A 13,861-nucleotide genomic window follows, 5' to 3' on the forward strand; every position below is an offset into this window, starting at 1 on the left:
CTAAAAGCCTTTGGCATTGCTCAGGTCCTGCCGTATTAGCACAGCCATAGCTGGGTTGTGTTATTTTTTTTTTCTCTTCCGTCTTCCTTTTTTTTTTTTTTTTTTTTTTTTTTCCCAAGCCCACTGAGGCAGAGAAGAGGCAAACTCAGCCATAGGAAGGTGGCTTGTGATGTCACAAGTTTGCTCTTTTCAATAAAAGCAATGGAGAAGGGTCTCCCTCACTATATATATTAGGGGAAGCTTCTGTTCTTCATAATAAAAAGAGCAGCAAGGGAGAAAAGCACCTGCTTTTAACACCCTTTATTTTGCCCTAATCTGTTACAGGCAGAATCAAAGCTCTGTAGGCTGGATTTTTGAAAAGTATTGCCTTTATTATTTTTTTAAATTCATTTAACTTCTTTTTTATTTCTTTTTCTTTTTCTTTTTTTTTTTTTTTCTTTTTTTTTTTTTTTTCCATTTTCCTTCTTCTTAAGCATAGAACATAGTTTTGGAAGCGATTGCTGAGAAGAGCAACCACTGTTGGCCAGAGTGATCTTTGAGAGGCACAGACAGCTGTAACTCAAGGAAAAGGTGAAGTGATAAATTAAGAAGAAACTTCAGGATTCTGAGTTTATAGAGGCTATTTATTTTTCCTGAGTCTGTAAAGGATGATTGATGTGTGTTGGTTTTTGATGCATTTTTTAAAGTCATTTCTGGGGAGAGGAAATTCGAAAAATATTTGATGGAAGTTTTAGTTTTAACATGAGCAATACACCTGATGAGTTTTTGGGGGTTGTTTTCTGGGGATGTCACAATTATTTTTAATTAGTCGAAAGGGCAGTGTAAATCCAAGACGCCTATTAGTTATACATTTTAATTTATAGCCTACCAGGTGTTCAAGGAATTTATTTACAGCATAAACGATTTAATGTTTTCAGCATGATTTCCATTTCAGCTCTTATGCTGTGGGTTTTATTTGCCTGTGTGGTGTGGAATCTGGGCTTTTAAATCGTGTCAGCAAGCGTCGTTCAACTTCAAATAACCTGCAGGTAGAAAAACGCTTTGCTTTGCACCTAAACCTTCTCGGAGCGCCTTAATTCGGGGGCAGGATGAGAAGGAGCAGGCAGCCGGCACGCCTCAGCGCTTTGTTGCGGCTGGTGCGGGTGTTGGGAAAGCATTCCCTGTAAATCAGGCTGTCAGCGGCACAACCAGCGACCCCGCTGCCCCGGCCGCGGTCCCCGGGGAGGCTCGGCGGAGCCCCGCGGAGGGACCAGGGCTCCCGGGACGCTGCGGGCACGGAGCTGGCGCGCCCAGCTGCGGCTGGCACGGCCCGGCCCGCGCCGTCGAACGCGAGGAGATCGGCGGGCAGGGAGGGCATTCCCTCCGGGAGAGCCGCCGGGCTGGGGACGAGGGGCGCGCCGCCCCCCGGCTCTGTCCCCGTGTCCCCTCGGAGCAGCCGGGGCAGCTCCGCGCACGAACGGGCTGGAGAGGCGGGCGGGCTGCGTCACCTTCGGGTTTCACGCGAGCGCTGTCCCGGGATGGAAAAGTTTGGTGCCTCCCTCGGGGGGTGCGGGGCTGCCGGTGCCCGGCGGGGCTCGGGACTGGCCGGGGCTGGCCGGGGCTGGCCGGGGCTGACCTCCCGCCGCTCCGGCCACCGCTGTCCCCGCAGCCCCGCGGCGCTGCCCGCCTCGCACGGGAGCGCAACCTGACGCGGCGGTTTGCAGCGCCCTGGCCAGGCTGAAGGAGGGCGAAGTGGAAGGCGAAAAAGGGAGAGGAGGAGAAAACTTTCCACTAGTTTACTTTTTTGGCCAGGAGCGCCTGTGTTCATAGACCGCGAGTCCTTCCCCCAGCCCTCCCCCTGAGCTCCCCCCCTCCCTTCACTAGCGTACAATTAGCATCATTAGGAACCGACCCTCCGGCTAATAGGGGAACGGCGACCAACCACGGTAGGTGCCTGCAAGGAAAGGCGGCAGCAGTCCCGGGCAGCGCTCTGGGGCTTGAGCTAAAAAGCGCTCCCAGCGATGGGAGGAATCCCCGCGGCAGGGGAGACGCTGACCCGGGGGTAAACACAAAAAGGGAGAGCTGGAAGGTGAGCGAGAGAGGAGTGCGGCTGCAGAAGATGCGGAGAGCTTGGCCGGAGTTCTTGGGGTCCGCCGAGTGCATGTGCTGCCGGGTGTTTCCCTTTCTTCGCTCCTTTTTGATTGCGGGCCCGGGAAGCGCTGATTCCCAGTCTCCGTTTTGGCTGTGGGTATCCCGCCCGGGCTCTCGCTCTCTCCGCACATGTTCCTAGGGCGCCATCTCTTTGCAAAACCCTCCGTCCTCCCGCAGGTCTCCCAGAGGCTGCTCCGGAGCGTGTGAACATCGCAGGCTGCAGCCCAGTCCAACCTGCCGGGCCAAGCATGCTTCCCAGCCCCTGAGCCTCCCGGGGCTACCGCTCCTCCCAGACCTCTCGGGCTCTCCAGACAGGCAGCGACCTTTGCTTGTCTCTCCTTGTCACCGCTTGTCTCTCTCCTTGTCACTGTTGGGGACCAAAACTTTCTGGCAGCTGGAGACGTGAACCTGACCCTTTTTTTTTGCAGAGGTATACCGAAAGCCAGATGTGGGGATGCATTCCCCCTCCGCCTCAGCCTGCGTGTGTGTTTGTGTGTCCGCGCGTGTTTACAGAGAAGCCAGCAGCTGAGCTGACTTTTGGGAATCTTCCCTTATCTGCAAAGAGGGCTTCTGCTGTAACATAAAGCCCTGAGAGAGCGGCTTAGCGGACTAGAACTAAACAGGGCTCAGGGAACTCGCTGAACCCCGCTCTAACCCTGTTGAAATGAGAGCTAGGAGCTTTTTGAACTAATACCGAGAGAGATCTTGCCTGCGGGCAGCGAGAGACAGAGAGAGGGAGGGAGGGAGGGAAAGAGGGAGGGAGGGAGAGGCAGACAGCAAGGAAGGGAGAGAGACAGAGCGAAGTTTGGAAGGAGTGAGCCGAGAGCTCAGAAAGTTTGTTTTTCCTTCACTGCCTCGGAGCTGGTAGAGCCGAAGCGAGGACTCCTTGAGGACGGCGCTGGCGCATCTGTCCCTCGGGACTGACCTCTCTTTCCTTGCAGGTTTTGAGCCCCGGAGGATACAATGTTCGCAAAACTCTTCCAGCAGTGGAGTTTCGCAGTGTTCCTGCTGAGCTACTCCGTGCCCTCCTACGGGAGATCAGTAGAGGGGATCAGCCGCAGACTGTGAGTTTCTCTTTTTCTTTTCTTCTTTGCCTTTATTCGCCCTCGCCGCGGCGGCGGGGCGGGTGGGGAGGAGGGAGGGAGGGAGGGAGGGAGGGAGGCAGCCCGGGAGGCTCCGCAGCGCTGCCGGCTCTGCGCGGGGCCGGCCCGGGTTACCTGCCCCAGGTGCTCCCCGGCGCTGCCTGGGAGCCAGGGGGAGGCATTCGGGGCAGGGAAAGGGCTCTTTGCAGCTCTCTGACCGTACAAAGCTTTGGGGGACGCGATGTGAAAGCTGAGGGGCTTCTCTTCCGACACACCTGGGGGATTGTTGCGCAGCTGCCCGGGACCCTCGCAGGGAGCATCCCGGTTTATCCAAATGCTCCGTGTTACACAAACTTACTGACACTTCCTCGGCTCTGGCGTGGAGCCAATGTTGATAGGGGTAGGGGAAACACGCAGAAGTGAGGGCCAACATGACACTGAAGTACGGAACAATTTCTTTGGACTTCTGCCACTTCAGGGGAAAAAAAAAATCCAAAAGGAGTCCAGTATCTTACTTAGAGGCAGAGGCATATTTTTTGATAAATGTTAGTGTAACTTAAGACAGTCTGTTCAGGAAATGACCTTTTTGCTTCTTCCAAAATAATCAGCCTGGTTTATAGTAATGCCCGTACACAAAGTGCAGGAGAAGCCTCTTCTCTGATGCAGGAGCAGCTGTCTCTCACATCTAACTCGCCGGCTTTCTCTGGACTTGCATCAGATTTTCTAAGGAAGAAACACCTCAGTCACACTGGGGAGGGCTGTATTGTTATTCAGTTCCAAAGGAAGCCAAGCTGGAGAAAGAGTTCTGGAAAATCCGGTCAAAACTTACAGGGAAACATGACACAGCAAACAATTTCAGATGGGTTTCCTCGTAAATGTTTTATTATATATATAAGGACAAGATCTCCAAATAGCATTTCCTCTGCCAGTTGAGCAACACACATAATAATAATAGCTTTAAAAAAACACCAAACACCCAAAAGAAAAAAAAATACCCCAGGTGAAGTGACTTTAGACACACCTAAAGTTTGGCACCAGGCAGAGAGCTATTACAAATCTCCTACAGCAAATTGTGTAGAACATGTTATTGCTGATAATGTTACAGCATATTATTCTCAGTCCATTTAACTGCTTTGTACTCCTGAAAGCTGATCTTAGGCTATTTTTTTTTCTTTTGGGACCATGTTATATAGAGAAACTTAAGTTTCAAAACTAAATTAAAAAAAAAAAGAAAATAGTTGAAGTGCAGTTAGATACTGTTATTTTCTTGGCTAGGAAACTTTGAACTGGATCTAGGCCAAAAAAAAAGATTTGCAGAGAAATACTCTTTCTCTTTTTGTAGTTAGCATAGTTCTAACACTTGTTTTTAAAGGTCAGGATTAGAGGTCTTCCCAACTTCCCCATTCTGTCCTGACAGGGGGGAAGAAAAGTGTGAGCTAACCAGTGAAAACGCATTTCTCAGCTCCCTCTTTGCTCTGGCATGTAAAACACACACAAGAAACCAGTCAGCTGTCAGTTAGTGGCATTCATGTAGTTTTGTTTGTGGGCGCAGCACAAACACAGACACCACACTCAAACATGTGTCCTGTTTTAATATCGCCACAAACCATTCCTAGAGTTAATGGTTAATAACTCATTCAGGCTTTGAGATTTTTTTTTCTCAGTCAAAAACGTAAGCCAGTAATGGATGAAAATACTGAAGCACATTATTATAGACATGCAAAAATAATCAAAATTACATAGGCCTGGTTCTGCAGACCTTGCTGAAGCAGATATCTCATGGCAAGAAATAGCAAATTGTCCCAAGAAAAGATTTCCAGACATGTTATTTGTTATAGGAGTGCTTTAGCTGCTAAAGAACTTCTGAGAAACCAGTAATGCCTCAAAATGAAATTACATATTTTTATCATCATGTGCAGACATCGCAGCATCATGTCCCTAGATCTGTTCAAAATATTTTTCTGAAGCCTGAGATAGGTTGAGCAGATTTCCCTCCCTTTGGAGTCACTGGCAAGGGCACTCACAGCCTTGCAAAATACAGAAAGCTGACTGAATCCTCCTCAGTTATTTTGCTGTATTTAGGATCAGACCCAACATGAACAGTCAAGGATAATAACAGCTAAATAAGAGCAGCTCTCTGAGATAGAAATTGGTAGCTTGAAGAATGTTGCCTTTTAGAAACGCTAGATATCTCAAGGGAAAAAAAAAAAAAAAAAAGAAGGAGGAATGTGCCTGAAAAGAGCAGCTTATCTGGAAGTACGTGAAGTCAGGATAGTCACAAGTCATGGATTTGTGCTGCCCTCCCCATGATGAGACACTCGGCCTCATATGTACACAGTGTACTTGGATCCAGTAATTAGTTTGGATGCTCTGGTCAAGTACAAACCATCAACATCCCTCTCTCAAAAGTGTCTGCCACATGTGAGCCTAGCATTTACTGCTCTTGGTTTGGGTACAGGATCCTTTTCCTTGGATGAGAGGTGCATTTTATAGAAGGATGGAAGGGACCTCTAGTGGGTCATCTTAACCCTAACAGCCTAATGTTTTTTTCCCATATTGTGGCCAATATGTGAATGCAATCATTGCAGTCTCCATTGCCTTCCTCCTCTGAGTGTGTGGGTGAGATATTGTTGATATCTCCATTATGAAGCACTTCTTACATCAGTCCTCTTGGGCAAGCCTTTCTCCATGACTTACAAACACAGGAGTTGTTTGAATAACTGAGGCAGAAGGAGGCAGAAGGTCAAAGAGATACGTATCTACCACATCTTTGTTTCAAGGAGGTTTTTTTGTCTAGAGTATACAAAGGAAGCTGGGAGGCAAAATGTAATCCTTAAGTCTGGCTGAGTAATAGAAGTCATGTGAAATGTAACACTACATAATGTTATACAATCATCTGGAATAGCAGAATGTTATTTGGGGCCAGACTTGATGCTAAATATCATACAGACATTTAAAGAGAAACCTACCCTCTTTGGCACACCAGTCCCTCACACGTCAATCCCTGCATTATTTTGGAAATGCATACTCACTCAAGATGTAGATCTTGTAATGCTCTCTGACTGCCTTGTGTGTACTGGAACCAAATGTTTAGGTTTCAGCTCTGTAAAATGGAATAGGTTTTCAATCAAGAGGACTTTAATAACAGGCTTTGGAGAGTCAAGATTTTGTCACAGTGGGGAAGTTGACCAAATACACATTAGAGGATTAAGGCAGCTTTGGGTTGTCTGTGATAGAAGGAATTATCCTTGGTAGTTCACAAGAGGCAGTAGGAAAGCTTTGCTCATCACATGAGGCACTGGTTTACACTCCCTAAAGCACAGGGATTTCATACACTTTCTATGAACGGGAAGAGTGAAAGCAGAACTGCATTTCCCATGCAAATTTCCTGAGAAAATAGACTGCTGGAGCTCGGAATGTAACCTGAGTCACACTCAGGACAGCCTGACAGGCAGCACAGAGGCAGTCACACAGAGGAGCCCAGGGTGCTGGTTTTATTGGCCTACTTGCCAGTCAGACAGACCCTAATGAGAAGGGTGTTGGAGATGGCTCTTGTTCAAAAAACTTCTTCTGAGGGAGATCACGAGCTTGTGTTAACAGTCACAGCTGCACTGAAGAGAAAGACATGATAAATAATGTATTATCACATTGCATTTTTGCTTAAGGACATTTAGAAGAAGGGTATAAAATATTTTTCCTAAAGGCTGAAGTCATCTAAAACTGATTTTGGGACATTTAAAACACTGACAATATTTGATTACATGTGTACTCACAAGCCTCTGTATATGCAGAGCTGATTTTGAGCAAGATTTTGACAGTCATCTTCCAGTCTCGTTGTGGAACAGGGGAAAGCTGCTGTTTGAATTTTGCACTGAGCAATAGAGATGTAGTATCACTTCAATCCACCACTTGAGCCCAATACTCAAAAAGTGCAGCCCTACAAAGACAGAAATTGAAGGGGATGCTCTTAAAACAGAGCTGCTTGAAATTGCCAAATTCCAACAGCTCTACTGTTGATCAAGTCATAAACCTGAAGAGTTTGGCTGGGGGGACTGAGAAAGAGAACCTGCAGAACACTCCCAAATACTTTGCATTTTCAAATCTGGTAACGTAGCAGGAAAAAGAGGGATGGGATGGAAGGAAGGAATATTCACTCCCAGTGATGTGTCTTCTTCCAGTTCACCTGCATGCAGAAACCACTTCTTACCCAGCTAATTGACCAAATGATTATAGGACAAGCAAAGCAGTGAATGGAATTTCTTTGGCCAGTGAGAATCCAGTCACATGCCATACCCCGATGCAAGAGGAGAGATTCCATAGCCAAACTCTGCATGCTGGAGTAGAGCAATTGGAAGGATAAACTGTATTATTGCATTCATGGGAACGTAGCTAAAATCCCAGCTTGTGCTCTGTCTGTGGTTCTCAGCACAGCTGTGAACTTCAAGAAAAAGGCATGTATTTTCTCACATTTCCCCTGGTTATTTATTATCCAGGTGTCATTTGTATCTTCTTTCCTCAGATGTTTAATACATTCTTTGCCAGTACAATATCTCTAAAAGACAGATAGCTACTCAGCTCCCAGTTCCTTGAAAACAAGACAGAGCTCAGTGTACCAAAAGGTCAGGATGAACTTTGGAAAAACCACTCCAACAAACCAGGATGCTCTTGAAGAAGATCCAGTGAAGAGGGTTAGCATAAAATTCGAACAGCGCAGCGGAGAAGAAATTTGGCCCCAAAAGTTCACACTTCAAGCAATACTAGGAGGGCATCTAAAACCACAATTAGACACAAGTGACCAAGCAATAAATCCACAGGAGAGGCTGAGGCTCATCTCTGCTGATGCTCAGGCTGCCTCCTTGGATAGCTCATTATGGACAAAAGTGCCTGTGCTTTAGGCACCCAAATTCAATAATTTTTCCCTTACACTCCTGCATTTGCACTTATTTAAACGTAGGAGTAAAATGCACTTTCATGTGCTTGTTTATGTTTCTGAAGTACATGACTGAGCAGAAGATAATCACTAGAATGATGCTGTATAAACACTGCTTCCGGCTCCAGTACAAGTGCTGGGTTTTCCCTCTCTTGCTGCATTATCTGACCCTTTAGTTTTCATATCTCTGACAACTGCCTTCCTGCTTTTAGTGCCTCAAGTGTGATATATTAAGAGTCATGATGCTTTCCTAGAACAGAGCAGTGACTAATCCAGCTCCAGCGGTGTGTGATCGGTCAGCTGAGAATTATTACCCGCTTAGGTCTTTCTCTTCTCTGCTGAGAGCAGCTACTCTGAGGATGAAGCAAGACTTCCAGCAGTCTGGCTTCACTGGCTGTCTCCAAGCCTTGTACATGGTCACTGTGGCCATCACAGCTGGAGAAGAGGAGCTCTGCCAAACACTGGGCAATAACCAAATCCTAAACATTTTTTCCCTCTCCTCTCTTTTCTTCCTTTAGCAAACGGGCTGTATCAGAGCACCAGCTATTGCATGACAAGGGCAAGTCAATCCAAGACTTACGAAGAAGAATATTCCTTCAAAATTTAATTGAAGGTGTCAACACTGCAGAGATCCGTGCAACGTCAGAGGTGTCACCTAACCCTAAACCTGCCACCAACACCAAGAACTACCCTGTCCGGTTTGGCAGTGAAGATGAGGGCAGATACCTAACTCAGGAGACAAACAAATCACAGACCTACAAGGAGCAACCCCTGAAGGCGTCAGGGAAGAAAAAGAAAGCAAAGCCTGGAAAACGTAAGGAACAAGAGAAGAAAAAGAGGCGAACCCGCTCAGCTTGGCTAAATTCTGGCTTGTACGGAGACATCGTGACTGAGAGCCCACTCTTGGACATCTCTGTTACTACACATAATCAAACTTTAAGGTAATTCTGCTATATTCTTTTGGGGAGCATGCCATGTGTATAACTGAAGTTGTTATCCCTTGGTGTGAGAGCTGAGGCCAAGGCCTCGCTCAAACTGGGAGTAAAAGCGGACCTTTGTGCTCGTGATTTGGCAGTGGCTTTTCAAGCACGGTCTCAAGGTGCTCTCTGCAGGTAAGTGCCTCTTCCACCTTGCACTGGGGACAGAGCCTTTCTTTCCTTTGAGACACAATCCACGTAAACAACTTACTGCTGAAATCTGCTTCCTGAAGCTGAGTAGCAAGTGAAGGTAATTCTGTAAAAAGGAAGCACATCACAGTCACTAAATTTTCCCTTCCTGCTTTAACTGTAGGGTATCTCACATCGTATCTTGGTCCCACACTTGGGCCTCAGCAGAGTGAAAGCTTTGACTTTTATTTAAGGCTTTGCATCTATAAAATGGCGAAGTTTTCTTTCCTTCCTCTCAACACCTCCCCTTTTTTGGCAACTTTCCTACCCTTGCTTTACAGTTTTTCATTTTACTGTTTAACCTTAGGGGAGAACATGGAAAAATTCTCTCTCTAATATCTGCAAACAACGCAGACCATCCTTTCACCATAAAATTTTCCCTACCATCATTAGGATTTTTTAATTCAGCCCCATCCTTTTGCCAGCTTGTGAAGCAATTACGTTGCTGCTTAAAAATGTTTGGCATTGCTCTTGGAGAGGGACATGCTTCCCTCATGCCTGACAGTGAAGGATTTTTAGGGCAGTGGCCTGGAGACATCAGCCTAGACGTCCCAAGTGAATCATCCCCTTGCAGGCATCTCAGCTTGAGTGGAAATCTGCACACTTGCAGACAAAGCCAAGGATTCCACTCTTCAGTTCTCCTCAAATGCATTTCACCAGCAAAACCCCATCCTTTTCTCTCCTCCTCCCCTTCACCTTGGCAGAACAGAGACATCAGAGAAGTGCCACTTGCTTGCAGTAAATCCCTTGGAGAGAGACACCAGCTGTGGGATTTACTAAAAATCCAGCCTGGGGTTTAGCTTTACAGGCCACAGTTTGCAATGTGCTCTATCACCTCAGCTCATGCTGGCATCTAAAGGAGCTACCAACACCTGGGGCTGGGCACTTAGACCATGGGCCAGGGTATCCCTGACCATAAGCCAGGATATCCCAGACCACAGGTCAGTTGTCATGACTGCAGCAGGTAGGAGGGAAGTAAGAGACACTGGTTTGTCTCAGCACCTCAGGAAAGGCAAACTTCAGGATTCTGCTCAGGAGGTGCCTGAGGGTTCAACAGATATCAAGGGACTATGTTGGTCAGTAAACAACACCTGTCTTGAGCACAAAGAAATCTAGAATGTAGAAAATACATCCTAGGGAACTTCAGCAGTTACTTCTTTTTCTTGCTGGGCTGTCTTTGGTGTCCATCTAAGGGGATATATAAAAGAGCTACAGGTACAACCCTGTTGATTGTCTCAGTTCAGCCTTTCTGTTTGAAGTGTGTCTGGATGGCTGAATGCTCTCAGCTTTACTGTGGAGTCCAACATCCAAATGCAGCATTCTCACAGATTCCTAAAGAGAACCTGTATTTTACATAATTAATTGGAGATGATTAAACTAGGAGAATCCGTTAAAAAACAAAAAGGGAATTCCTCCTTCACAAGTACAGAGAACATGTTGGTTCAGCCCTAACAAACTTCTAGTACCTGAGTTTTTAGTTATCTCAGTAGGCTGGCAAAAGAGGTAAGCTTTAAGCATGATTTTCACTGTATCTTTGTGCTTCTTATTTGCTGAACAACCTGGATTAAATCTTCATGACAATTCTCTCTGATCAGTCTTGAAAAGAAAATTTTGGGTTTAGGTAAAAAAATGGAGACAACAATAATATAAACTCTAGATCTTTTGACTTACTACAAGGAGTATCTCATGGAAGAAGCCAATCTTGCAAAACCTAGGTCCAAATCACAGAATGCAGCTTGCAAATTATCATTAGTACAGAGCCCACTATCAAGATGTGGCTAAGCTTAAACTTTAAAACCAAGCCTAAAATCCAGGCTAAACTGAAAATGTCACCTTCTTAGAAATGAGCCTGAGTACTGCAGACACACACACATACACAGCCTTGCTGTATGAATTATGTGCCATTGTTACACCTGTTGGAATACATCCTGAAATGGACCCTAATATTGTTGCTGGCTAATTATCAAGGAGCTTCATGCTAGCATTTCCATTCCAGGCACTTTAAAAGTTATTTCTCATGAACATTCCAGCTATATTCCCATTTAAATTAAATTAAGGTGCTCTTACTTAATTTGCAAAAAATCTTTTTCAATGAATAAAGTCCTGAATGATAGATGTAGCTTCCCTTTCAATGTGCATGTTAAGAAAACCTTTCACACTCTCCAGGAGCTGAGTTTTGTTGTGCCTCACACCCCTACACTTTTGCCACATAGGATGTTACCCCGAGCTCTGGTGATCAGTCCTGCAGCAGAGAGAATCCCACTCCATCCTATATCTCCACATTCCACCCTTAAGTGTTTCCCAGGGAACCCCTAAAACACATGTGCTCTTTACAGGGACAGAAGGGAAAAAAAAGCCCAGCCCTTCAGCATTTCCTGCAGCACCTCTGAGAAAATTCATGTTGGAGTACAAGGAATACATTGACAGGGTGGGAGCAGGCTCTGCTTTGTTCTCATGGGGAGAGAACTCACACCAGCCTGCAGCATCCCCTGGAAAACTCCCAGGTCTCAGGACTGGGTGCAGCTCGTTGCTTCAGCTGGGCTGAATGCAACAGGAGCTGGAAGGCAACAGGATGGGATGGTTGCTTTCTTTCAGGACCAAGCTGTCTGGCTCCCAGAGGGAAAGTTTCAGGATTAGAAGATTATTATTCAGGATTATTTTCACTCAGTCAGACACAGGAAGAGATGCTATCAAGGGTGTGCTCGCTGCAAGCCCTGAGCAGCCTTTGCTCACACACACACCACAGCCCCCTGCCTAAGGGGTGGTCTATCAGTGGGAAAAAGAGACAAATAAGCCCCATGGCACTGCTTTAATCAGAACATGACATCACACCCCAGCAGTTAACACAGCATTGCCACAGCATTAACAAGCACTCAAAACTATTTTTGCTTTTCTCCAACTGTGTTTTCTTTTTTTCAGCACTTGACATTTTTATCATAGGGTGATACAATTCTTCTGCCTGTAGCACTCAGGAATCCTCTTGCATGAGGATAAAAAAGCCCCTTTCCATTCCTCTGAGGGTACAATGGCCTCAGTGTGTGACAAACTGTGGGTCATCACACTTCTAGAGGGGTTGCATTGAGAAAAAACATAAGAGGGATCTTGAATAAATGTCTAAAACTGTGACATGGTCAAACAGGCCCTGTTATGGCAGATGGTTTCTAGCAAGGCACCCCTGTTACAGTCTGTGGCACTCTTGCTATTGATTCTGTGTCCACACATTTGAAGTGAAAAAGTGAAAATTAATTATTTTTTCTGTTTTTCCTGTCCTTTCTTTTCTTTGCAGGAGGCGCTGACGTTTTCAGCAAGAGATATTTGGAAGACACATTGCAGTATTCTGTAATAGTGAACATATGGGAAGTATTAAAATATTTATTACCTGTAAATATTGTAAATGCTCAGAATAAAACCTTTTCCCCCCATTGCTCTCTGAAACTGCACATTTGGTTATTGTGAATTCTCCTTTTTTTTTTTTTTTTGGCTAAGGCTAAGACAATTATTATTGTCACATTTACCATAATTTATTTTGTTGACTGGTGTATTTATTTTGTGAACGTATCTTGGTGCTGCTGACTTTCTATATTTTTTGTAACATAATGCACTTTAGATATACATATTGAGTACATTGATAACTGACATAAAATGTTCCTGTTTTGTGGTTGATTTCAATGAATGCTTACATCCAATTGTTCAAACTGATTTTCCTTTGTGCATGTATAATAGCAGTATTTTAAAATTTGTAAAGAATGTCTAATAAAATATAATCTAATTAAATCATGACTCAGAAGGAAAATGTGCTTTTTGGGAATTTCAAGAGCAGGAACAATTTTTGTATTTGCTACATCTGAAAGTTGTTTTAAATGTAATGTGTTTACATTGGTCTAAACTCCCACATTTTCACATTAGCTTTTACTTAAAGAGCACTCAGAACATACTTTTGTTCCAGTGTTCTATTTCAAGTTAGCTCAGTTCCTGAACAACCTGGTGGTGAAAAAAGGTCCCAGAGCTCCGACCCCAGGGCAGGGGAAGCAGATTCCCAAGCTGCCCTGCAGGGCTGAGCCTCTGCACTCTGCAAATTGGAGGGAGTGAGAAGCAGTCCCAGGGGAGGCTTGGCTTGCTCTGCTCTGGGAAGGTCTGGCTGTCCCAGGCTGCCCAAGCCCTGGCTCACTGTCCTGGGCTCCCAGCACCTCTGCCCCGAGAGCCAGATGGCCACAGCACAGCAGAGCCTCAGCTCTTTGTGCTTCTGTGTGAGGGGGCAAAGCCTATTTTCTGGGTGAATATACAGAGACTGCAAACTGTGCCAGGGGACATACCACCCATACCATTTATTGCTGCAATGTATTTCTTGCATTGCTGCAATAAATTTTCCCCTCTCCCACCGCAAAGATGCCTCACACGGCTCTGTTTCCAAACCCATCTGCATTAATCCTGCTTCTGCCTCATCTCCACTGATGAGACCAGCTAAGAGAGAGACCCCCTTCAAGACTTCATGTCCACTGGCTGAAGAAAACACTAGAAAAATGTCATGGTCTATCACTTTTTCTTGCTTTTAT

General features: G+C 45.6%; 1 protein-coding gene across 4 annotated transcripts; it reads left to right on the forward strand.

The window, feature by feature from the left end:
• Positions 1-263: 263 nt before the first annotated feature.
• On the forward strand, positions 264-13,077 carry PTHLH (parathyroid hormone like hormone). 4 transcript variants are annotated; one of them, XM_038155723.1, is made up of 4 exons: positions 264-570; positions 3,072-3,194; positions 8,661-9,083; positions 12,595-13,077. In XM_038155723.1, exons 2-4 carry the CDS (start codon positions 3,094-3,096, stop codon positions 12,602-12,604), a joined length of 534 nt encoding a protein of 177 aa, XP_038011651.1. In that variant the 5' UTR covers positions 264-570; positions 3,072-3,093; the 3' UTR covers positions 12,605-13,077. The 4 variants fall into 4 exon arrangements, with proteins under 4 accessions (XP_038011651.1, XP_038011652.1, XP_038011654.1 ...); XM_038155724.1 differs by lacking the exon at positions 264-570 and adding an exon at positions 1,624-1,925; XM_038155726.1 differs by lacking the exon at positions 264-570 and adding an exon at positions 1,935-2,068.
• The last annotated feature ends 784 nt before the right edge of the window (positions 13,078-13,861 follow it).

This window comes from Motacilla alba, chromosome 1A (genome assembly GCF_015832195.1).
Source record: "Motacilla alba alba isolate MOTALB_02 chromosome 1A, Motacilla_alba_V1.0_pri, whole genome shotgun sequence".
Classification (NCBI taxonomy): Eukaryota; Metazoa; Chordata; class Aves; order Passeriformes; family Motacillidae; genus Motacilla; species Motacilla alba.